The sequence below is a fragment of the Nematostella vectensis genome, chromosome 9 (assembly GCF_932526225.1).
Source record: "Nematostella vectensis chromosome 9, jaNemVect1.1, whole genome shotgun sequence".
Taxonomy (NCBI): Eukaryota; Metazoa; Cnidaria; class Anthozoa; order Actiniaria; family Edwardsiidae; genus Nematostella; species Nematostella vectensis.
This window is the reverse complement of record NC_064042.1, coordinates 3783465-3807959: the sequence shown is the minus strand read 5'-3', so window position 1 is coordinate 3807959 and position 24495 is coordinate 3783465. Positions and strand designations below refer to the sequence as shown.

General features: G+C 41.4%; 3 protein-coding genes across 5 annotated transcripts; 2 read left to right on the top strand and 1 right to left on the bottom strand.

The window, feature by feature from the left end:
- Positions 1 to 195: 195 nt before the first annotated feature.
- Positions 196 to 1074, top strand: LOC5517313 (octopamine receptor). The gene has a single exon (XM_001637287.3). It carries the CDS (start codon positions 196 to 198, stop codon positions 1072 to 1074), a length of 879 nt encoding a protein of 292 aa, XP_001637337.2.
- Positions 1075 to 11019: 9945 nt separating this feature from the next.
- Positions 11020 to 22897, bottom strand: LOC116621529 (limbic system-associated membrane protein). 3 transcript variants are annotated; one of them, XR_007313698.1, is made up of 7 exons: positions 22611 to 22897; positions 21727 to 22002; positions 20840 to 21100; positions 20182 to 20436; positions 15090 to 15364; positions 14776 to 14961; positions 11020 to 11425 (listed from the first exon to the last, which is right to left on the bottom strand). XR_007313698.1 is itself a non-coding variant. In XM_048732517.1 (6 exons), the coding sequence occupies exons 3-6, from the start codon at positions 20937 to 20939 to the stop codon at positions 14926 to 14928; spliced, it is 666 nt and encodes a 221-aa protein (XP_048588474.1). In that variant the 5' UTR covers positions 20940 to 21100; positions 21727 to 22002; positions 22611 to 22897; the 3' UTR covers positions 14429 to 14925. The 3 variants fall into 3 exon arrangements, 1 of the variants encoding a protein (XP_048588474.1); XR_007313699.1 differs by having other exon boundaries at positions 11020 to 11390; XM_048732517.1 differs by lacking the exon at positions 11020 to 11425 and having other exon boundaries at positions 14429 to 14961.
- LOC5517268 (octopamine receptor) lies at positions 13086 to 14310 on the top strand. Its single transcript, XM_001637284.3, has one exon. The coding sequence runs from the start codon at positions 13086 to 13088 to the stop codon at positions 14010 to 14012; it is 927 nt and encodes a 308-aa protein (XP_001637334.2). The 3' UTR covers positions 14013 to 14310.
- Positions 22898 to 24495: the final 1598 nt, after the last annotated feature.

Genomic DNA, 24495 nt, shown 5'->3' with positions numbered 1-24495 from the left:
CACTAAATACTTAAAATAAATTTTTAGATTTGAAATGAGCTTTGTTTTTTCGTCATGTCAATTGGAGCTGATCGACGAATACTGTCTAAGATTGTTTTAGAAAAAAATTCAATAAGCAATTATAGATATATCTAGCACAAATATAACCATCTGGTTCAAAACTAAAGCAAGCCATTCATTGTTCTGTTTTAAAGCATGGACAACTCGTCTCTGCCTTTCTCGACAGGGATGGCGAGCGAAAAAGTCATTCGTGTTGCCTCTATCGTCACTGCCTTGGTTATTGTGGTTGGTAACATGTTGACCATTCTCACATTCTTCTGCAACAGCAACCTCCGCAAGCGCAGTTTCTATCTCGTCATCAACCTGGCCGTGGCCGACTTCCTTATTGGAATTATTCCCGCTACAATCTTTGCCTGTATAACATTTAATTATGGTGAGACGAATACAGGCATTTACTGGGTCTACATGAGTAGCGATAGGCTGCTTGGACTAGCATCTATGACAACTGTAGCTCTAATAGCAATAGAGCGTATGTGGGCTACCGTGTGGCCTCTGCGCCATTTAAACTCGAGTTGTCGAGTATATGTCGGCGCAATCTGTGCTTCTTGGCTGGTTCCTACATTACTGACAGGACTTAGCATTTCCGCCAAATTCAACTGGAGCAAAATTCCGGTCATATGGACAAAAATAGCAATGCATCAACCTATCGCCGTAATTGTAATTCTGCTAATGGGAACAGCAGCGGCCTACACCATCACTTTTGTGAGTTTCAAACGACACACAATCCAGATGGAGCAGGCAGGAAGCTGTAGTCGTGTATCCAGACGACAAATGCAGAAACAGCGTCTTGCTCGGACCATGTGCTTGGTCACCGGGGCCTCCATTCTTACATGGTTGCCATTTGTTATATTGAACTACCTCTATATTACCATAAATCCATCGCTCTCCTTGATAGTGGCATTTAAGATTCTCCAGTACACCAACTCTGCCATAAACCCAATTTTTTATGCAGTAAAGATGCCTGGGTTCAGAAAGTCGTTGATAAAGACAGTGTGCTTCCACCGTTATCGTTGAAAACAAGATCTTGGAATTCCAATAAAAGCTAGGCATACCATTCAACAGCATCAAAGGTTTCGAGACCATAGACCCACAATGACCAAGTAAAACATTTCAAACGGAAAGGAGGTATTGCAAGATTTCAAGTATATCCATATTCTTAACCTCTATTATTATAATAAGGTATAAAAAAACGCCCAAAAGAATAGTAGCTGTTTTGATTAATGCAAAAGAGATTTTTGAAAAACTTAAATGCATTCGGGTGAAAACCGAAATTAATAATAAATTTAATTTAAAATAATAAAATACCATCAATTAAACATTTTGAGTAAATTAATTGCGTCATTTTACATAAATGGGAGCTCCTTCCCAAACATTTTTTAACCCCCGTCTTCATGCTAGACGTCGAATGTCATTTTCTACATTTTATTTTCTTTGTAAGATGCATTATAACCAGTTCAAGTTTTAAGCGGAATGACCCGCTCGTAGTTGGAAAATGCATCCATCCCTGCTCCGTGGCTTAGAATTAATACTGGTACAAACAGATCAGGGCCGTTTTGAGTCGACTCTATTTCGAGTCCGGTGCTCTTCTGTTTGTCTTCTAGCCAGCCTCCTACCTTCGTCCCTCACTCACTCATTTTTACATTGAAATCTTTACCCCAACTCTACCATCCCCCATAAATCAGTTCTTCAACTTACACTATTCTGGCCCGAGCAAGCGGAAAACCGGTGATTATCTTAACGTTAGCGTGCAGACATTTATTTAAGATGGAGGCTAGCAAATTCTTTGAAAACACAGATTCCTGGAAAATTATGTGGAGTAGTTCGACATACACTATGCTAATTAATAAAAAAAAATCTACAAAAAAAAAAAACAGACCCCCAAAAAGGTGTGCAGTCAAGATAGCATAAGATATCTAAGGCCCGATTCATACGTCGCGCTCCTGCCGTGCCGAATCTTATTTGTTGAATAATTCGACGTATGGATCAATTAAGTTGGGCACGGCAGAATGAGTTCGGCACGGCACTAAGCGCCGCTGCAATTGTCGAGCTGCACGGCAAAAGCACGACACCGATTCAAACGTCGAGCTTCTGATTTGATGGACCAAATTCCTTTTTTTTTTCATTTTGTGAAACAGAAACTCCGCATCAAGTCAACTTTTACAACTTGCAACCTATTGAGTGCGACGTCTGAATCAACGTTGAACTTAATGTATTTGTTTCGATACAAATAGACAATTAGATTCGGCACGGCAGGAGCGCGACGAATGAATCGTCCCTTATGCTCTCTTTATGCAATGTAATTGGCCGAGCGCACGAGGGACGTGCGATATATGAAGTGGAAAAGGGCGGTTAATATTAACTAGCCTTTGAGAACGAGCACTGCTAATCTCTAAGGATGCTTCCTCTTTACTTACTTAAACACGAGGTTCCGCAATATAAGAGAAAGCTCCTCCACCCCTGAACACTGCCGCGCAAGAAGTCACAAATTATAAGTCTCCTATAAAAATGGCTTATCTCTGAGCCTCAGAGGTAACAAGACAGCTGTGTTAAGAGATTGATAAATTAGTGATTTGCTGCCTACTCAAGTTTTCGGTGCATAACGCATCTGCATGAATTATTCTCGTTCTGTTATGAAAATGCTCGTATTTTAGAGAGCGCACACAGCTTGGTATAGCATTGTAATACTACAAATAGAAACATTTTAGGTGGACAAGTCTAGGAATTATATTCAATTTGCTTTAGAATATCAAATTTGAATTTAGAGCTCTGAGCAATTGTCCTGACATATTGACTCATTGACAGCTGATTGATAACTGTTTGTTCTTGATCCCGGGGGTGAGAGGAGCTTTCCCTTTTATAGCGGAACCTCGTGTTTAAACTTGTTACTCACATGGCATGAAGATCCCAGCACGTGATTGAATCGTCCAGTTGCGTCCAGCAAACTCATTCGACGCGTGACATTCATACCAACCTATATCACTACCCGTCACGTGATCAATCACGAGTAAACCGTCAGAGCGCTGGGCACCAGGTTTGATGTCACTTCCTGTAGGTGATTGACGGAGAGGGGTAGCCTTCGGCTTGGCAATGTAGCTCTACGCTGCTTCCGTTGGTAAAATTAGCGTCCTGTGGTTCAACAAGGAATGTCGGTGCATCTGAAACAAATACAAATACTAAGAAAATATGTATGAGACTACGGGAGAAAATTCTCTGCCCCTATTCATTGATAGTCCAACCTTCAACCTTATTGGACAGAGAAATTAAAAAACGCATAAATAGGATGTGTTCGATGCATAATTTTTTTTTGCAATACAAGCAATCAATCAATCTTAATTGCGATAATGGAGAACAGAATCGAGGCTCAAATTTTTGTATATGCTTTCTTAGTCCATTTGTTCAGTGAAATTGAAGACGAGAATTCAAGTTCTCCTAATAAACAGCGCTAAGAGCGAAGACATGTGGTATGTGGTCTCAAATAAAACAAGAGAAAATGGAGGTAACGTAACAACGTAACGTGTAAAACCTAACGTTTTTACAACTATTAGAGAGTCATTCCGGATTTTAGCTGCCTGCTTACCTGCCTGCGTGCCTTGCACAACAAAACAGCATGTGCCAATTACTCTTGTTCCGGAAAATCTTTCCAAATGCACTTACAGTTGACGGTGACCTTAACAAGACTTGAGTGAGTGAGTCCAATGGAACTAGCCGCTACACAGGAGTTATTCCCGGAGTCTGATCGATTGACGTTAGATACCTCGTAGATACCAGCATGTGTTGGTAGACCCACCCCTCCTGGAAACCGCACCCAGGTGAGGTCAGGCACAGGGTTACCGTCACTCGAGCACTCGAGGCGAAGTGGGCGGGACTCGTCAACGTTCACTTGCCTTGGGGTGATAACCTTAGTGGCTTTGTCTGTTGAGGTGTTGATAATTATAGTTCAAATGGGAATCATAATAGTTCAATACTCTTACAAATGTATACTTGGTATTATATAGATCAACACAAGGTTGAAAGGTATGTTAAACGCCTCTGCAAACAGAGTTTTTACGCTTCATGCGTTAGCTTTTCGTCAAAGAGAAAAGCAATCTGGCCTTTTTTCTCCGACGAAGCTGGGCCAACGCTCAAAACGTTAGGCGTTTAACATACCTTTTCAACCTTGTGTTGATTTATACCTTGTCTTCATCACGCCTACGCAGACCATCTAATTTTTCTAGAGCTTGTCAAGTCTTTCTAGTTATACCAACTCTGCTTAGCTTATTGTTCCCTTATTTTGCTTGTAACTCGTTCTCTACATGCTACAGTGGACTTTATTGTTTCAGACAATGATACATACATAAATTCGTCAGACATCCTTCTTGGAAATGGGGGCAGCTTACTACTTGGTTTACAGGAGTCCTTGTTTTGTATGTTTTTTTTTATGGAACGCAGGTAAGGAGACTAGTACAATGTGATGAGCAATCACTCTCAGTTAACTTTTTGGAGATAATTTAATTTTGTTGCGAAAACGTCTGGAAAAAACGCTGGTATAACGCTGTACGCAGAGTCGCCAATATTTAGACATCCCTCCCCCCTCCTTAGTTCTTATTCAAAGGTTTACATCCGATACTTTTTATGATTCCACCGCAAGTGCCCCTTGCCTCGTCCCCTTGCTTCTCGGCGGGCCTATCACGCTCTTCATGGCTATGACGTCACTGGCCCTTTCTGCTCTCGCAGCGTCCGCCATATTGGAAAGTGTGAGTGCGCGCAAAGCATCATGGAGCTGACAGGGGTAGCCTGGGAACGAGGCTAACGTGCCCCGTCATATCACTGTGCCCTTATGTCTTTCACAAAAACGAAAACCTGAATTTCTAAAGCCCGCAAGTGCGTGTTTTCGTATAGGAAGCTACGCCTGGCTCCTGGTGGCATTTTGGGTGAGCTATCTCTACTGTTTTTAGGACTGCGCCCGTTACACCAGAGAACAACGACGAAAAAAATATTTTAATGAAACTAAACCCTTTCTAAAAAAAATATTGCCTTTTTTTTAGAAAACGCTGAATAAGTTGCTTTTTGTTGCTGTTATTTTGCCGCTAAAAGCCTGAGCGCACGCTAGTTTACCACCCAAACAGTAACGTGATCTCTTAGCGCAAGTCCCCTATTGGAAATGATAATGAGAATAAAGACACGACGTACGCAGAAGTGCGAACAAACAGTGGAAGCGCGGATGGCCTTGTGCATTAGCGCATCGTACCCTGGCCCTGGCTGGGAATCTTTCCGAGCTCATGCCTCGACTCAAATTTGTGTCACAATTGAATTGAAGTTATTTCTTCTGTTGTTGTTTTTTTTTTTTTTTTTTTTTCATTTTCCCGGATAATTTTAAAACAATTATTCGCCAAAGGCGGAGGGAATAGCAGTGGATATACTTGGCGGGGACTAAACAAGACACATTTTGCTGTAACTATTTTTTCGAGTTTCCTTTAATAATGGTCGCGCGAAACGAGGTATCGCTTCTAAGAGATGTTCGTATCTTTCTAAAGATTTTGCTCGCTCTGAACATTGAGGGCATCAAATCCATTTCGGATGCTAAAAGCAAGTTTTTTATTGTAATTTCACAAATCCACTCACTGTTCCGAGTTTCAGCGGTGAATGCTGTCCCATAATTCCGAGATAGCGAACCAATCAGAGCGCGCGTTCTTGTGATGTTCCCGCCAATTATATACTTAGTACACTAAACCGGGGGTCTCCTGTCTCTTCAAACACACAGTGCCACACAGCAGTAACTAACAACACACACACGGAACAATTAATTTGGAGCCCATCGCTCTGTTGCGCTTACTGCACTAAGCGCAACAGAGACAGGGGTGGGTGGGTGGGTGGGTGGGTGGGTGGGTAGGTAGGTAGGTAGGTAGGTAGGTGGGTAGGTAGGTAGGTAGGTAGGTAGGTAGGTGGGTAGGTAGGTAGGTGGGTGGGTGGGTGGGTAGGTAGGTGGGTAGGTGGGTGGGTAGGTAGGTAGGTGGGTGGGTGGGTGGGTGGGTGGGTGGGTGGGTGGGTAGGTAGGTAGGTAGGTAGGTGGGTGGGTGGGTGGGTGGGTGGGTGGGTAGGTAGGTAGGTAGGTAGGTAGGTGGGTGGGTAGGTAGGTGGGTGGGTGGGTAGGTAGGTAGGTAGGTGGGTAGGTAGGTAGGTAGGTGGGTAGGTAGGTAGGTAGGTAGGTAGGTAGGTAGGTAGGTAGGTGGGTAGGTAGGTAGGTAGGTAGGTAGGTAGGTAGGTAGGTAGGTAGGTAGGTAGGTGGGTAGGTAGGTAGGTAGGTAGGTAGGTAGGTAGGTAGGTAGGTAGGTGGGTAGGTAGGTAGGTAGGTAGGTAGGTAGGTAGGTAGGTAGGTAGGTAGGTAGGTAGGTAGGACAGACAGACAGACTGTCTGTCTGTCTGTCTGTCTGTCTGTCTGTCTGTCTGTCCTACCTACCTACCTACCTACCTACCCACCCACCCACCCACCTACCTACCTACCTACCCACCCACCCACCCACCTACCTACCTACCTACCTACCTACCTACCTACCTACCTACCTACCTACCTACCTACCTACCCACCTACCTACCTACCTACCTACCTACCTACCTACCTACCTACCTACCTACCCACCTACCTACCTACCTACCTACCTACCTACCTACCTACCTACCTACCCACCCACCTACCAACCCACCCACCCACCCACCCACCCACCTAGATAGATAGATAGATAGATAGATAGATAGATAGATAGATAGATAGATAGATAGATAGATAGATAGATAGATAGATAGATAGATAGATAGATAGATAGATAGATAGATAGATAGATAGATAGATAGATAGATAGATAGATAGATAGATAGATAGATAGATAGATAGATAGATAGATAGATAGATAGATAGATAGATAGATAGATAGATAGATAGATAGATAGATAGATAGATAGATAGATAGATAGATAGATAGATAGATAGATAGATAGATAGATAGATAGATAGATAGATAGATAGATAGATAGATAGATAGATAGATAGATAGATAGATAGATAGATAGATAGATAGATAGATAGATAGATAGATAGATAGATAGATAGATAGATAGATAGATAGATAGATAGATAGATAGATAGATAGATAGATAGATAGATAGATAGATAGATAGATAGATAGATAGATAGATAGATAGATAGATAGATAGATAGATAGATAGATAGATAGATAGATAGATAGATAGATAGATAGATAGATAGATAGATAGATAGATAGATATATCAATGACAATATTTAGTTCTTCAAAATGTGATTTTGAAGGTGCATCCCATTTCTTATCGAGGATAAGCCGCGCACATCGTTTCTGGAACTTGACCATATCGTCGATGTGTTGCTTTTTGGTCGAGCCCCGAGCCCATCACTAGGAGCGTACAACTGTAGTATAGGTACTACGAGTGAGCCCATCACTAGGAGCGTATAACTGTGATATAGGTACTATGAGTAAGCCAATCACTAGGAGCGTGATAGCACCATAGTCTAATATTGGCTGTATGAGCGAATGGTAGAACAGGGTTCTTGCTTTAAGTGACAGGAATTTCTTTGTCCTTTTTAACAAGCCTAGTCGCTTGGAGATCTTATTGTGAATGTACTTGAGGTGGTTGTCCCAGGTTAAGAAGTTGTCTAATCTTATGCCAAGCAGTTTAACTTCATTTACACATTCAAGCTGGCCATTTTCTGTGCTGACTGTCAAATCCTTTCCTGCCAGTTTGTGCAACTTTAACTTGCTACAGATAAGCATTGATTTGGTTTTGCTTTGGTTCAAAACCATTTTGTTTTCATTCGCCCATCCATTCACCTTTTTTAGCTCTTCAGTAAGAATAGACTCAACCTCACTAACGCTACTTCCACTTGCGACTTGTCTTGTATCATCTGCATATATCTCGAGTGCGCTGTTGGAGACTTCAAGTGGTAAGTCATTAATAAACAGGATAAACATTAAGGGACCTAAAATCGAGCTCTGGGGAACGCCTGCAGTAATGGGCTGCGAATCTAATAGCTGACCACTTATTGTTACTTTCTGTTTTCGGTCTTCTAGATAAGACTTGAACCAATTTAGTGACTTTCCAGAGACGCCATATATGGAGAGCTTCCTAATAAGCGTGTCATGGTCTACTAAATCAAAACCTCATAGACTACCGCCTTTCGGTAGTCTATGAGGTTCAAGCCAGATATTAGTCCCTGATCCATATTTCCAATGAGATAATCAATCAACTTTACTAGGGCAGTATCGCACGAGTGATAGGGACGGAAACCTGACTGGTTACTACTTAATAGCTTGTGGCTGTTTAGGTATTCATATAAGCAAACGTGTATGTGTCTTTCAATAACTTTGGACAGGGCAGGTAAAATACTGATGGGTCGGTAGTTATCAACACTCAGGCGGTCTCCAGCTTTATATATTGGACAGACTTTCGCCTCTTTCCAGCGCGCAGGGAATCGTCCAGTTTTTATACTTTGGTTGATGATCTTAGTCAACGATGGAGCTATGGCTGGGGCTGCAGCCCTTAAAAGGCGAGCACTTATACCGTCCAAACCTGTGGCTTTACACGTTTGTAGTTGAAGAAGATAACCTTGCACAAATTCTTGCATGACTTTGGGTATTTCAAATTTAGTGCCACTCGGGATTTTGCTATCAACAAACCCTTTTAACTTTTCGAAATCTGAAGTTGACAGCGTTCTCATGTTGACATTGCTATTTCTGTAGGTGGCAGCAACGGAAACAAAAAAACTCGTTAAATGCATTAGCTATTTCACGTGGATCTGTGATGGTGGGTGTGTTGCTTGCATTGCCTCTTAGTTGCGAAGGTGACGGTTTACTTGTCTGCCCGATAGCAATTTTTAGATGTCTCCAGAATTCCTTTGCCGTTGAACTCTGTTAAAATGACTTGTTGAAATGATTTCGTTTAGCTTCTCGGATGGATTGAAAAACGTTATTTCGAGCTGATTTAAAAGTTCCCCACGCATCTGAGTCACTATTACACTTTCGGGCTCTCTCTAGCAGCCTGTCGCGATCTCTAATGGCTGCGTAGAGTTCAGGCGTCATCCACTGTGGTTGGCTTTGTTTCTTTACACGCTTTCTAATAAGAGGAGCATGTATATCAGCGATACTTAGGAAAGTCCGATTCCAATAATCCACAGCGTCATCAAGGTCATCAAAGGTGTCCAGCACACTCCACGGGGCCTCATTAAGGTCTTTTAGGAAGGCCTCCTCATCCAGCTTCTTGCAGTCACGGTAGGAAATATAGACATGGTTTTTATCTGCTGCGCGATCTTGTTTCTTTTTGTATCTGCGCACAACGCACACTGGTAAATGATCTGATAGTCCGATGTTGCATACCTTGGTCTTTGTGATGCACTGTGGCTGGTTGGTGTAAACGTGATCCAAGCAAGCCTGGCTCTCTGGACGAGTCACTTCATTGATGGTTTGAGTGAAACCAAAGCTGGTGAGGAACTTGATTAGACGATGCTTATGGTTTTGCTGTTTGAGGAAGTTGATGTTGAAATCCCCCAGTAGTAGCGCTTCTTTGTTGGTGATGTTCATTTTTTCTATGAGACCTTCTAGCTTAGCATCCATTTCAGCAGTTGAATCCGGCACGGATAGACTCCGGCAATAACAATTGGGCAGTTGGACTTGCACGGTATCACTTGAGTGCAAAGGAGCTCTGTGTCACTTGATTCTAGAGTTGGTAAACGGGTATAAGCCATAGCGTGAGATACGTACATCATTACTCCTCCCCTTTCCTTTCTAGTTCTATCTTTCCGCTCAATATGATATCCAGGGATCCCATATTCTTCGTTCGTGTGTGAGGAATTCAGCCATGTCTCGGTAATAATCATCACATCTATCTTCGTACGAGGGTGTGTAAGGATTTCTTTTATTTGCTCGTATTTATCATTATTGAAGCTCCTCGCGTTCCAATGACATATTCTTACACCATTTTTGGACAGTGGAATGCATGGCAGATGGACGTTAGTAACGTGATTTGTAGCTTGTGGACCTGGATTAAGCTGGACGTCATTTGAAAGGCAGACCAGTAGTAGTGCAATGGAGGCGCTTCTAAGTAAGTCTAAACAAACACGAGCCGGGGCAGTGGACGACGATGGAGTAGATTTGTGTAGTCGTCTGAAGTGAAATTGCGGTGTATCATTTATAATTAGGTCATTTGAAGCTCGGAGTAACACAGAGCTATTGTCATGACTGTCATTTATCCCTTGCAGCACCAAACACAGGAATGTAAAAGTGAGGAGCTTCCAATGCCAAATCATCGTGAGCGCTTTCACTAAGAACAGCGCGTAAAGAGCCCGCTAAGAAGCCGACTAGTTTCCGACAGAACTCGAATCCCATCCCAGTGATCCAAAATCGGCAAGCCGGTCAAGTTGGCGCCAGTTCTTCAGCCATCAAGACTCAAGGTGTTCGCCCCGGTAACTGTTTTAGCTGTGGGAAAGCTGGTCATTGGAGAAATGAATGTTCAACACAGAAGTCAACCTGACTGTATGGCAGCGATGAAAATCAAGGTGTAGTGAATTCTAGTTTATTTAGTAACGAATTTTTCCCCCCTTGTGCCGAAAGTTTCGTTGTTGGATATAAGATTTCTTTTCTTAACATTCCAGGTCCTTTTGTTGGTAAAAACAACTCGTCAGCTCACTGGGTGCTGGCTACATATCCAAATTAAACAGAGTTCTCCAGAACTGTGTTTTGTTGTGTAGTGTTATGAAGTGGAGGCAAAATATCTCGTTTTTAGATCCAAATAGATTGATCATACTTAAGCGCCCATTACCAAAAATTATAAAAGGTGTGTTATGACCTATAAAAAATATGTTATTCCCAAATACCGAGCCGTGCTGGCACTGTTTATCCCAAACCCCGTACCTGGGAGCTAGATTCGCCTTACTGGTCACCCGAATCCCGTTTACCGGTCTAGAATTAAGGACAAATCAATGCTGCTGTTGAAGACGTACAGGAATTTGTCGATGCGCAAACCCGAAAAAGAGATTTGAGTTCTGGGCGTAGCTAGAAATTGGGAGATTGATATGTTGATATTGACAAATATTTCGTTTGAAATACTTACAGTTTACCAAAACTGTAGCAAACTTGTAGACCATTTTCCCAACACCATTGGAGGCTAAGCATGTGTATTACCCACTGTCTGACTTGCTGGCAGATGCAATGTATTATACTGCCCTTGGGAGGGGAGGGGTGGTACTGCCTTGCTTGGACCACGACACATTAACCTTGGGATAGCTGTGGACTATGCACTCGAGGGTAACGGGACGTCCCGCGTCTACTGTCTGAGCGGAAGTGATATTTGTTATCACCGGTTCGTCTTATAAAACATAAAGTAAATGAATGAAATATTAGAAAGCTATGAACATGGAAAAAGAAAATATTGGACTTTCCTTTTTTAGTTAGATGAATGATCTTGATAACACAGGCCTATATAAGTTTTGCTCTGGAAATAAATGTGATTTGGGTTAGATGGAACAGCAACAGTGTTAAGAATAGAATAGGACGGAAGAATAATTTTCCAGTTCCGCTTGAAATGTATATAGGACCAATAAATCGGTTTAGCTAAACGATCATCTTCATTGGTAGGCCCCATGCACGGCACTTCTTACACATCGTGTCAGCTGCTCAAGATATACTGACCTCTAATAAACTGGTCAAACTGGTTTTAAGGATGATGTTAGAATAGAAGATCAGATGTTGACTTTGGGAAGAATATTAACTATCAAATAATACATGACTAAGACAAAATTCTATCGATGGAAATAACAAGAGCATGATAAACGAAACAGTTTGACATTTTGCAAAATAAGGTAATGTGACAGCGATAAGATTAAGGTTAAAGGTAATCGCTGAACTGTTATTGGTGCCGGGCAAATATAAACCGGTTTTGCTAAACACTAACTACGCATGCTTAGTCAAACAAATGATGAGATCCACGCAAAGTAAATAATAGCGAAATCGTCGAATGGGAAATGAGAGTAAATATCTAACTGACGATTCTAAAACGACTTGTGCATAGATAAAGATTAATTCTTTTATAAAAGATACTCATTTCTTCTACTGTTGAGTACCCTTTTTTAAAAGGGTATTAAAATACATCCACTATTTTAATGTTGGCATGGGATTCTTAAAATCAAATCTACACATGCGCTTTATTTTTCAAAGGCAACCAAACTGAAATGAAACAACTGAAATGAAAGCTGATTGATATTTTGACGAAAACTGTCTGAAAAATCCAATATGCAATTATTTCGACAAAACTGTCTGATAGGGAAAGGGTTTTATTGTATAGAGATCAAATATAGAGCATCTGGTTCAAAACTTAAACAAGCAATCATACGGCATCTAACAGTACAAAGACAATTCTAGGTTCGCACTTCACTGTTTGGTTTTAAAAAAGCTGGGCAATTTTGACAGACGATGTAATTTTCAGCGGCGTCGTAATATTTGTGTCAGGCGTAGTTTTACTCTTCCTCTCCAGCTTTTGAAAAAAAAATCGCCTGATCTTGGGCTAAAACAAAAGGATTATAATCAACTCTACTGTTTAGTACCCCTTTAATACATCCACAACTTAAGCAAGCAAGCATCTTCTTTTGTAAAAGAGCAAACGAAAGAATTACAACAAATAAAATGGAAACTGATTGGCATTTGACGAATACTGTCTAAGATTGGCTTAGTTCAGAACAAGCAATTATAGAGAGTTTTATTATATAAGCAGAAATACAACCATCTGGTTCAAAATTAAAGCAAGTCATCTAGTTCATAGACAATTCGAGGTCCGTATTCAACTACTTAGATACTTAGATAAATTTTTAGATTTGAAATGAGTTTTTTCGTCATGTCAATGGAAGCTGATCGACGAATGCTGTCTAAGATTGGCTTAGAAAAAATTCAATAAGCAATTATAGATATATCTAGCACAAATATAACCATCTGGCTCAAAACTAAAGCAAGCCTTCATTGTTCTGTTTTAAAGCATGGACAACTCGTCTCTGCCTATCTCGACAGGGATGGCGAGCGAAAAAGTCATTCGTGTTGCCTCTATCGTCACTGCCTTGGTTATTGTGGTTGGTAACATGTTGACCATTCTCACATTCTTCTGCAACAGCCACCTCCGCAAGCGCAGTTTCTATCTCGTCATCAACCTGGCCGTGGCCGACTTCCTTATTGGAATTATTCCCGCTACAATCTTTGCCTGTATAACATTTAATGATGGTGAGACGAATAAAGGCATTTACTTGGTCCACATCAGCAGCGATATTCTACTTGGACTAGCATCTATGACAACTCTAGCTCTAATAGCAATAGAGCGTATGTGGGCTACCGTGTGGCCTCTGCGCCATTTAAACTCGAGTTGTCGAGTATATGTCGGCGCAATCTGTGCTTCTTGGCTGGTTCCTACATTACTGACAGGACTTAGCATTTCCGCCAAATTCAACTGGAGCAAAATTCCGGTCATATGGAGAAAAATAGCAATGCATCAACCTATCGCCGTAATTGTAATTCTGCTAATGGGAACAGCAGCGGCCTACACCATCACTTTTGTGAGTTTCAAACGACACACAATCCAGATGGAGCAGGCAGGAAGCTGTAGTCGTGTATCCAGACGAAAAATGCAGGAACAGCGTCTTGCTCTGACCATGTGCATGGTCACCGGGGCCTCCATTCTTACATGGTTGCCATTCGTTATAATGAACTACCTCTATATTACCATAAATCCATCTTTCTTCTTGGCATCAAAGATTCTCCAGTACACCAACTCTGCCATAAACCCAGTCTTTTATGCAGTAAAGATGCCTGGGTTCAGAAAGTCGTTGATAAAGACAGTGTGCTTCCATCATTATTGTCGAAAACAAAAACTTGTAATTCCAATGAAAACTAGGCATAACATTCAACAGCATTAAAAGTTTCGAGACCATTGACCAATGACCTAGTAAAACACTTTTAACCGAAAGGAGTCTGCCCTGAGCCCTGAAGAAATCTTATTAAAGACGAAAATTTGGCAGAGTTGAATACCAGTTTTAAGTGTATTGTATTTATTCTTCTGGTTTACGAATACGACTATTTGGGCCTTTTGTATTGATTCGATCTGAAAGTAATTAACCGAAAAATGATCTAGAATAACTTCAATGCATTCGGATGAGATTTAAATAAAAACATAATAAATACTTTAAACGAAGAAATAAAATTCCATCAATAACACATTTGATTGAATTTATTGCGTCATTTTAAAATAAACGGGAGCTCCTTCCCAACCATTTTTACCCCTATCTCTTCATGCTAGACGACGAATGTTATTTCCAAAGATTTCTTCTTGTTAGATGGACTATAACCATTTTGTTGGCTTTTTCCGCTTATAGATTTTACATTTAAGCGAAGCGCGAAATGTATATAGGGCCAAAAATTCGGTTTTCTTCTTTTGCAGGGCTCCTAGCTAAGCTAAACGATCGTTTTTTTTATCTTCTACATTGCTTCGCCCCATGCACGGCACAGCTTAGACATTATGAGTATGTGCAGTAGAGTAATTTACCGACTTTTCGTTTAACTATTAACCAATCGAGCGTAACTTTACGAGGAATGTTTCCCATACAGGCATAGGGATCTACTTTTGGGGATCTAGTCTGAAGACTCTTTTACTGTTTTCCGGAAACAAGTCATCATACTTACATCTCACCCGTACAATCACGGAAGTGTTGACAGTCCAGGTTCTTTCACCGTACTCATTTCTGGCAACGCACTCATAAGGGGCAGTATCCAAACGACTTGTATTCCTCAAATAGAACGACGCAGTTCCTAGCTGAGAACCCTGATTTATTTTCACAAAATTCTTCGACCAGAACACCGTAGGCGGGTCTTGAAACAAATAAAAGAAAATACATTATGAAACGCCCAAAATAGCATGATCAATAAAGAAGAATCATTGCAAGTTCCAAAAAAGATCCATATGAAAATAAATATAGATATGCGGCAATTTTTCTTACAAACTTTGTGACGGTAATGTTCGTTTCAACGTGTCCCACATGGTTTATGGCGCGACACTTGTACGCGCCATACTCCCATTCGTCTCTACTGGTGAAGGTCAGCGTCGACTCGCCCTCCGTCCCCATGACGCGGCAAAGTGTTTGATTACCAGTCGTGCCGTACCACGTGATGTGCGGGGTGGGCTTGCTACGTGCTCTGCAGCGCAGGGTCACGATGTGCCCGTACCAGGACGCCGTGTAGAGCGATGTGAAGTTCATATCGATCACTGAGACATCTGAAAAGGATTGTCATCATAATATTCAATATCTCAGTATAGTTTCTTCCATAGATTTCTAAGGTTCGGAGCTATGAACAGCTTTGTTTATAAAAACGTTCTACAACTGAAATAAAAGCCAAAAGAAAAGAAAACAAAGGAAATAACAGCGATAACCAAAGCAATCATTTCTACAACAATCATTTTCTAAAACCTTATCACTTTTTCACTTTATTACACAATTAAAAGTAAGGAGAGTTTCTAGTTCCATCATAATGAGCACACCTCTACACTTACAATCAACGTAAATCTGCGCATGTGCAATGGCTGCTTTCCCGATTCCATTGCTCGCGTTACAAGTGGTTCCCGTCCTCCCATCGTTTGATTGACAGAAGGCGGAGCGTGTCGCCAATGACCACCGTGTCGAGTGGCAACAGCATCCGTGACCACGTGATATTGGCCTCGGGGTCAGAGTCCACTTGACATGTGATGTTGAAGTTAGCTCCCTCCGTCACGGTTTGTGTTGCCGAGACAGCTCATCTGATAAAATAAAAATTAATATTTTCAAAGACTGTATCTGTTTCAAATCCATCTATCCTTGTTTTAATTCCACTTATCTTTCGTTCCTAACTTTGTTCACTAGTCTTTATCCCGATTCAATCTTGCTTTAACCCATTGACTCCTGGCTTTTTTTGAGCTGAATTTACAAAAAAAAGACTGAAAACAGATACCTCCCCCCCTATTCTGAGTTTTATACAGCCTGTCAAAGTAAAACACAGCTGCACCTAGTCAGCGGTATCCAAGCTTTCCAACAGTGCTTTGCGGTCCCCACTTTTAATCCCTCGTCGTTGTGCTGAAGCCAGCACATAGCTGTATTTTTTTTATCAAAAATACAGCTATGAGCATGTGAGCAGGAGAGTGTCTCAGGACATCATGAAGTCTACTGAGGCATAATTGAGTGCTTTGCTTATGGATATTTGCAAGTAAAGGTGGATTCATGATTATTTTTTCTTGTTTGGCTTTGCCCGGATGAGAAAATAATTTTCTAATGAATCACCACAGCTCTCCTAAATGCTGTCTTTTCTGAAACCAAATTGATTCCAAAATTGTTTACACTGCTATTTTGGGTCTGTATGACCTGGAATTGATTTGTTTGGCTTCGGGGTGATAAGACTTATAAAAAACCATCTGACTTTGGGGAGAGGTGTGTTGACTGGCCCTCCTCTCGTGAATTTTCCCCTGGATCTCCCAGAATGCTTTGCAATACGTAAAGGCATCTTCGTGGTTTTACAAGCCTTCAAGGAGTGGACATTGTGTTTTGAGGCCATGGAAATGTTTCCCTGGAGAATCAGAATAAAGATATCTATTTGTGTCTTGAGCTGCGTTTGCTGATTTCTCTCCCTTGTGTGGTATTTTGAGCGTTTTATTGAGAGGGGTGATTCTGCTTTTCTCTTCTTGTTCGATTTGAAATTTGTCAAAGAACCTGTGCTATTATTTGGCTTAAGAGTAGTTGCCAACACCTTGGTTGGATGCATATCTGCAAGACCATTTATCCCTTAGACTGATGCCTGAGTATCTTCATCTTGTTGTGTTTATTTTGCATTTATGAATTTTTTGGGCTGTGGGTACTTTCCAAAGCCGGTACAGGCCGGTTGAGGGGTCAATGTGTTAATCCAATTTGGCCGAGAAAAACTAGAAGTACGCCCAAATACAACTACACGTCAGGTATATCCTTTTAAAGCCACGTTCAAAAAGCGCAAACATGAGCTGGCACCGGTACGCTATGTTTAATTTCAACACAAAGGAAATATTGGCGAACCACAACAGCAAGATGTGCAAACAGTGTAACACGGCTAATTATTCTCGACAAAGATAGGAGTATCTAATAGTAATCATTACATGAGAGACTTGCTCCACTAAAGATTGGAGTATCTAATAGTAATCATAACATGAGAGACTTGCTCGACAAAGATAGGAGTATCTATAGTAATCTAACATGAGAGGCTTGCTTGACAAAGATGGGAGTATAGTGAATTCTCCACCTTCCACAAGCCGTCTGTTACATTTCACACCGTGTTCTTGACGTCCTTGACAAAGGAGACTGTGCGGCAAGGTTGTTTTTTGCCGATTTTCGCAAAGGGTTCGACTTAATTGACCATCACATCCTCTTGCGAAATTAGGCGAATTCGATATCCACCAGTCTTTTTGCTTAGATGGGTGGCGGGATTCCTTCACGGTAGATCTCAGTTCGTGAAAATCGAGTCAGCGGCTTCATCAACACTTGCGCTAAATGGAGGGATTCCACAGGGTACCCGTCTCGGCCCAATCCTCTTTGCCGTGATGGTGAACGATCTCGTCACCTCCTGGGCACCTAGGGTAAAGTACGTGGATGATCTGACTGTCGTCGAGATTGTACCAAGAAACTCTCCTTCTGTATTAGATTATATTGTAAACGATATACACCAGTTTGCTATAAAGAACAACATGTGTCTAAATCCGTCCAAATGTAAGATCATGGACATTGATTTTTTGCAATACCGTGCTTGTACGTGGCGCCCAATCTATGTCGGAGGTACCACGCTAGAATGTGTCAAGTCGTTCAAACTTCTCGGTATCCACATCTCTAGCGACCTCACATGGGATGTCCACTGTGACCACGTTTGCAAAAAGTCAAATCGTAGGCTATATGCCCTGCGCTTACTTGAAAAGTGCGGCGTTAAAGAACTGGACTTAGTCACTGTTTATTGCTCTCTAATACGATCAGTCATAGAGTACGGTGCCGCGGTGTACGCTGGCCTGCCTGCGTTTCTTTCAGATGGTCTAGAGCGTATCCAGAAACGAGCGCTTAGAATAATCTTCTTATCCAATAGTTACAATGATGCCCTGGAGAAAGCCGGTCTTGTCTCGCTTAAAAATAGACGATTTAATTGCTTTGTCAACAGTTCATGAGTTCCCTGTGTAAGGAAAACCCTTTACATTGCCTAGCCACTAGTAGGTCGGTCAAGGGAGTCAACCAGTACAATCTAAGAAGATCTGCTCCCATGAAACCGAAAATATGCAACACTAATCCCTTGTCAAATTTTGTTACTGTTAAGTATCTTGATAATGTAATGTCGTAATGTTGTAATCGCTTAGCTTGTGTGTGCTAATTACCTGTAATTCAGTTTCTAACTGCGAGGGGTAATAAACAAATCTATCTATCTAGTAATCATAACATGAGGGACTTGCTCGACAAAGATGGGAGTATCTATAGTAATCATAACATGAGAGACTTGCTCGACAAAGATGGCAGTACCTATAGTAACCATAACATGAGAGACTTGCTCGACAACGATAGGAGAGTATCTATAGTAATCATAACATGAGAGACTTGCTTGACAAAGATAGGAGTATCTATAGCAATGATAACATGAGAGACTCACACTTGACGTGTACGTATCCTTCTGATGATCTCATAGCCGGTTATGCCATGCTGACGAGTCCTAATAAGGACGAAACAGCTGTCCATGGCTGCCGAACTGCACGGGTAATAGACTGTGCTAGCGTCACGTCTTTGCCCGACTGGTGCTAATGTGTGTATGCTAGTGTGCTTTTAAAGTCCACAGTTATTGGCAAGGCACATGTAGACTCCTGCGTCGTTCCTCGTAACACGTGTCAGGTTCAGCGTGCTACCCACGTGGATCGGCGACATTGGGCGCCAAGACCGGTACCATGACAACTGCGGCACAGGATACCCGGTAGCTACACATGTGAATTGGACCTAGGCATTCTCGCTGACTATCTTGTCATTGGAGCTGTTTACTATGGCTGGTAAAACTATATGGAAGAAACAACCACTGTCAAATTACAATAGATCTAAGAGCCATAATCTGCAGTAGCCGTACGAAATGAGCCACCTTTTTATTTCGTTTGCTGGACTTTTCTCACAAAACAAAATGCATATCAATATTTGGGTGACCTTCAAACCCGCTGTCAATCTCTGGGAGGCCTGGGTCTAAGGGCTTTTCAAGATTAGTGAGATAAAAGTTTGACCAAGCTGTCAGGTTTTTTTGGACAAATTCTTGCCACGAGTCTCAAATTGACAGGAATCAGCATTTTTCACCATATTTTCTGGAGATTAGGGAGCGGGAAAACTTTAGCTCTTCTAAATATGGGCATCAGTGACCATATAAGGCAATGCAAACGAAGGACACTATCCGTGGGGAATATGTTTGCTATCCCCTTTTTTCCTTTATTTTATAAAACTTAGAAGTCAGAATACAATTTAAAGAACAAACTAATAATGTATGGAGTTCGTTATAGACTAACAATTCCGATTCAAAACAATATTAACATACCCCACAAACACTATTTTTTCGTAAAGTCTCTATTGCCAGATTATTTATTACTGCATTTAAGTAGTTTTTGGTATGTTGCGCGTTTATGTCTCTGCCTATTGTAATGATCAGTTTTTTTTCTATTCTCGAAGAATATTAAATCCAAAATATCCATTGTTTATAGATTAGAATTTTAAGAAATTGACCGTGTGAGCTTGGAGCGACTGTTTTAAAAACAAAACTGATTGTAATGCACGGATCCGCTGAAGTGAGGAAAGGGTTTCACACAGAGAAAGAAACCAAACAAAAAAAACACAGAAGCAGGCGTAACGTCAGAAAGTAACGTAAAAATAAAATATTTCTGCAATGGAAAGAAGTCCTTTCTGAAAATGAAACTTGCGCACATCGAGCCCCCCCTTGTGCATTATACATTATATCATTATTTGGACTTTTGCTCGTATGTCTAAAATGGCATCCAAAGCAATTCATTTAACAGTGGGTATTTTTGACACTCATACTTACAGTACACCACCACCTTCATCGAAGCCGAGGCGTTGCCCATTTCATTAGATGCAAAACACGTGTAAATTCTTGCGACAGCGCTGCGCACCGCCGACACCCTGTATTGCGGGCTCGTCGCAGGTAATTGCACGCTGTCAGGGGTCTTACTCCAAACGACGCTTGGCACAGGGTACCCATCGACATCGCATATGGGTGTGAGGGGGTCACCTTCGATGGCATTCTGATCCCGAGAGGCGTTGATGATAGCAGTGGCATCTGCAAACAATGGGAGGGAATGGGAAATCAAGGTTAAATTTCTGCAGTTTTTTCTTGTATGAAAAGAAAATACATCTCCAAAAGTGTGGGAAAACTTTTTTTTTCCTTTTACTTAAAAGAAACGGATTTATAGTAATACCCAAGAGCTTTAGAGAATTCCCCAATACCTCCTGGGAACTGCCACGAATTTTGAGGACTTTCAAAAAATTCCTAAAATTTCAAAGAACTCTTGAGACCACCTATCTAGAACTATGAACTTCTAACATCAGCAATACTGGAAAAATCTGTAAAATCTGAGATATCCCTAATAACTCTCAAAAACACGGGAACGGCTGTAATTTTTAAGAAAAGAACAAACGGTGCTAATGTAGGATGGCGCAGCATCAAACGGGTATATCCTTACACTCGACTGCTGCATTCACAGTGGCCGAGGCATTGCCAAATGCGTTCTTAGCCGTGCACACGTACGTTCCCGCGTCGTCGCGTGTCACGTTCGGTATCATCAGCACGTCACGGTCAGTGGAGATGTTAGATCTGATAGGGTCACGTGACCTGGTCCATGAGTACGTGGGAGCGGGGTGGCCATCTGCTGCGCATGACAACACTAATGTATCTGCTGTGCTGACGGACGTGAAGGCAGAAATTTTGGTCACTGCAGGCTTATCTGGATATGAATCCTTGCTGTTAGCGCAGATTGCAGCACCTTGCACTCAAACAGACAACCGCTTGGCTTTGTTCATGTCTTGATATGATAAACTAGCGACAACTAGCGGCAGTCTTTTATTGGCTTTATTTTATGTCTGATCTCTAACGTATTCAATCGCGGAAGCCGCATCTACAGTGCGGGTTTGATTCCTTGAATTGGTTATGAAATTCTGCTGTAAAACATTGAACTTTTGGTGGCACAATCAGTTTTTTTTTTATGAACACCGTCCGCTCACGTCGCTCTGAAATAAACGCCAAACTTGTTCAAGTTGAATAAAGGTTTGCATTTCAACTAGTGGAAACGTGCTGTTCGGTACGAGTATGTATGTATTTTTTGGTAAAATTCGGTTAATCCTCTATAACTGTCTTACCAAACAATATTTTGTCTGCACTAGGACGCAAGAGAAAGCAGTTCTCCGATTCTCATTGGAACGCAAGAGAAAGAGCAGGCGCAAGAGAAACGCAGCTACTTTGACTGCCTTGCGCTTGTGTTTGTACGACCGACGCCTTACTTATGTTGTGCTTTCGTTTTGCACCCCAGTAAGAGCCTTTAGAAACATTAATAACACTCTGCGATGTACTTACACCAGACTGTGATATTAAGTGAGGTAGTTACAGGTGTTTCGCTCGGATTGTTTGATGCGTCACATTGATATCGTCCACCCTGCTCTCTGCGCACGTTGGCAACAGTCCATAGAACACTTCCAATTCTCTGAGCGACTACGCTCCCCTTCCCCCCAGAGATGGATATTATCCGTACTAAGGGGGAGGGGGGCCCGGTAGCTGTGCAGTTGACCTTTAGAGTCTCTCCCTCTGTTATGTTGATTGCAGGGGGAGGTGCGTGAGTCAATGTGGGACGAACTGCAAATAATAATAATAACAATTACAACAACAATAATAATAATAATAATAATAATAATAATAATAATAATAATAATAATAATAATAATAATAATAATAATAATAATAATAATAATAATAATAATAATAATAATAATAATAATAATAATAATAATAATAATAATATTGCGATGGTGATGGTGATGGTGATGGTGATGGTGATGGTGATGGTGATGGTGATGGTGATGGTGATGGTGATGGTGATGGTGATGGTGATGGTGATGGTGACGGTGACGGTGACGGTGATGGTGATGGTGATGGTGATGGTGATAATAACAATAATAATAAAGTATCTTAGAATTGAAAGAGGAATGTGCGTTCAACGGTACTTATGGCATTTCTACTGTATCACGAGAAATACTTTTATAGATTTTATTCAGTGCGCGGACCGTACGGAAACTTATGGACATAACAATCTTTCCATCCCACGAGCGATGAATACAAGGACAACAAAATTCTGCTCTTTTCGGACTTCCAAATATGGTTTGCAATGTCCTACTAAGGAATTGACCGAGCGAGCTACAAAAACGACACGGTTTTCAAAACAATATTGATTGATAGGACTCTACCTGTGATTATCAAAGAAACTTTGGAAGTCTCATCGATGGCACTGAGCTTGTGGAGCGTGCAGCCGTAAACCCCTGTGTCCTGTACTGTAGTATTCACAATCAACAGCGTGGCCGACCCATCCTTGAAAAGACGGGGCCTTAATTCAGCAGGGCATCATGAAGAAGATATGTAGCATTGTGTCCCGGAAGGTTCATCCTGCTCGAAGGCTACTCTTATGGAGTGTGTCCAACGGAGACAAGGAGTGTAGAGTTTGGCTTTTTGGTGAAGTATACTGCAGCTTGAATGGCTTTGAATAAAGCAAAATCATTATTAAGACCGCACCGTGCAGGTCCATCTGTCATAGCCTGTCGATTTCAGCTTACAGATTCAGGGGCGTGGCAATTTGCTCATTTATACGATAGCCACGATTCAGGGGCGTGGCAAGGATGTTTTATCAAGTACGAAATGGTTACTCATATATTTAGAAAAAATAATGTTTAGGATAGTTGACTGAATCGTGACATGCATATCTTATTTTAAAAATCCTGTATTGACAAAACCACATGCATTTTCTTGTGCAAGATAATTCGTCAAAGTCCACCTATAGACCAAAATCAAACTAATTGGTTAATTTCTCTGACTTTCGAACGCTTGTGGCCTTACATATATCGAGATTCGTCGAGATTCTACGCGTATTTGGCGAGAGAAGGTACGCCCAGAGGATTTATCTTCGAACACCGTGCATGATAGATTTAATGACACAGATGAAACATGCGTAAAACATTACATCCTATTTGTTCATTTATTTGATAGCCACGAGGCAACAGGGGTTAAGAAACATGGTGCAACAATGCAACTTTGTTTGACATACAGGTGTGCACCTGAGTAAGGTTGCACTCTGAGAAATCTACAAGTCGAAGTATTTATATATCGCTTCATCCATGTTCCAAGCGCTTTACATAAAACCTTAATAAGCATTGAGAATGGCCGATTCGGGGACGGACCGTCAGTTGCAAATAAAATAAACCATCTAGCATGTGCTTAGAACATTTGGGTCATTTGCGCCGTTATACTTTGCTTTTGTTAGATAGTTGTATTTTGTGCTTTTGACAAATTCTACCCTTCCTTCTAAGTAGAGAAAGGATCTAATTGTCTTTTGTTCCTTAGTGTCAAAACTTTTGCGCGCTTTGTTGCTTTCAGTGTTCATTTATAATCCATGTGCATTCATAATTCTGTTTCCAAACATGAAACTACAGCTAAAGAGCACATTATAACTTTTAAAGGGGAGATTGATGTTCCGGCATTATTATCGATTGTCACGAATGAGTAGGATTTTGGGCGGGGTGGTTCGTTTTTCCATTTTAGCGGACTAAATTTCCGGTATTGATTTTCATTTACTTCTCCCCTCGCCTTATTACATTAGGCATTCAATACTTCCATCATTTTAAAGATATATTGATGTGCACGGTATGTCCAGCCAAACCTTATATTTTATTTGTTTTGCTCTGAACGGACCCTTGAGCCGGGTGGGAGGGGGGACCCCCGAACCCCCCCTGGCCTCGGGCCTGGACACGTGCATGTTTAAATGCAAGGGCTAAATAAATTTTTCATTAAAAAAACGCAGCTCGTAGATCCGACCGGCGTGAAAATGCAGGCCCATCTTGCGCAGGATTTGTCATGAGCGTGTGAGGAGGGGGGGGGGGGGGGGGGGGGGGGACGTTGTTCACGTTGGCTTCGCGCAAATGACCCAAATGTTCTAAGCACATGCTAGATGGTTTTGGGTGTGTGTGTCGGGTGTGGATTCACTTCCAAGAAAAAACTGGATTTCTATTTTTCTGAACTCCAATTCCTTCGTTTTCGGAAATCTTTATGAACAAACTGCGAGTATGTCATAGTGGCATGAAA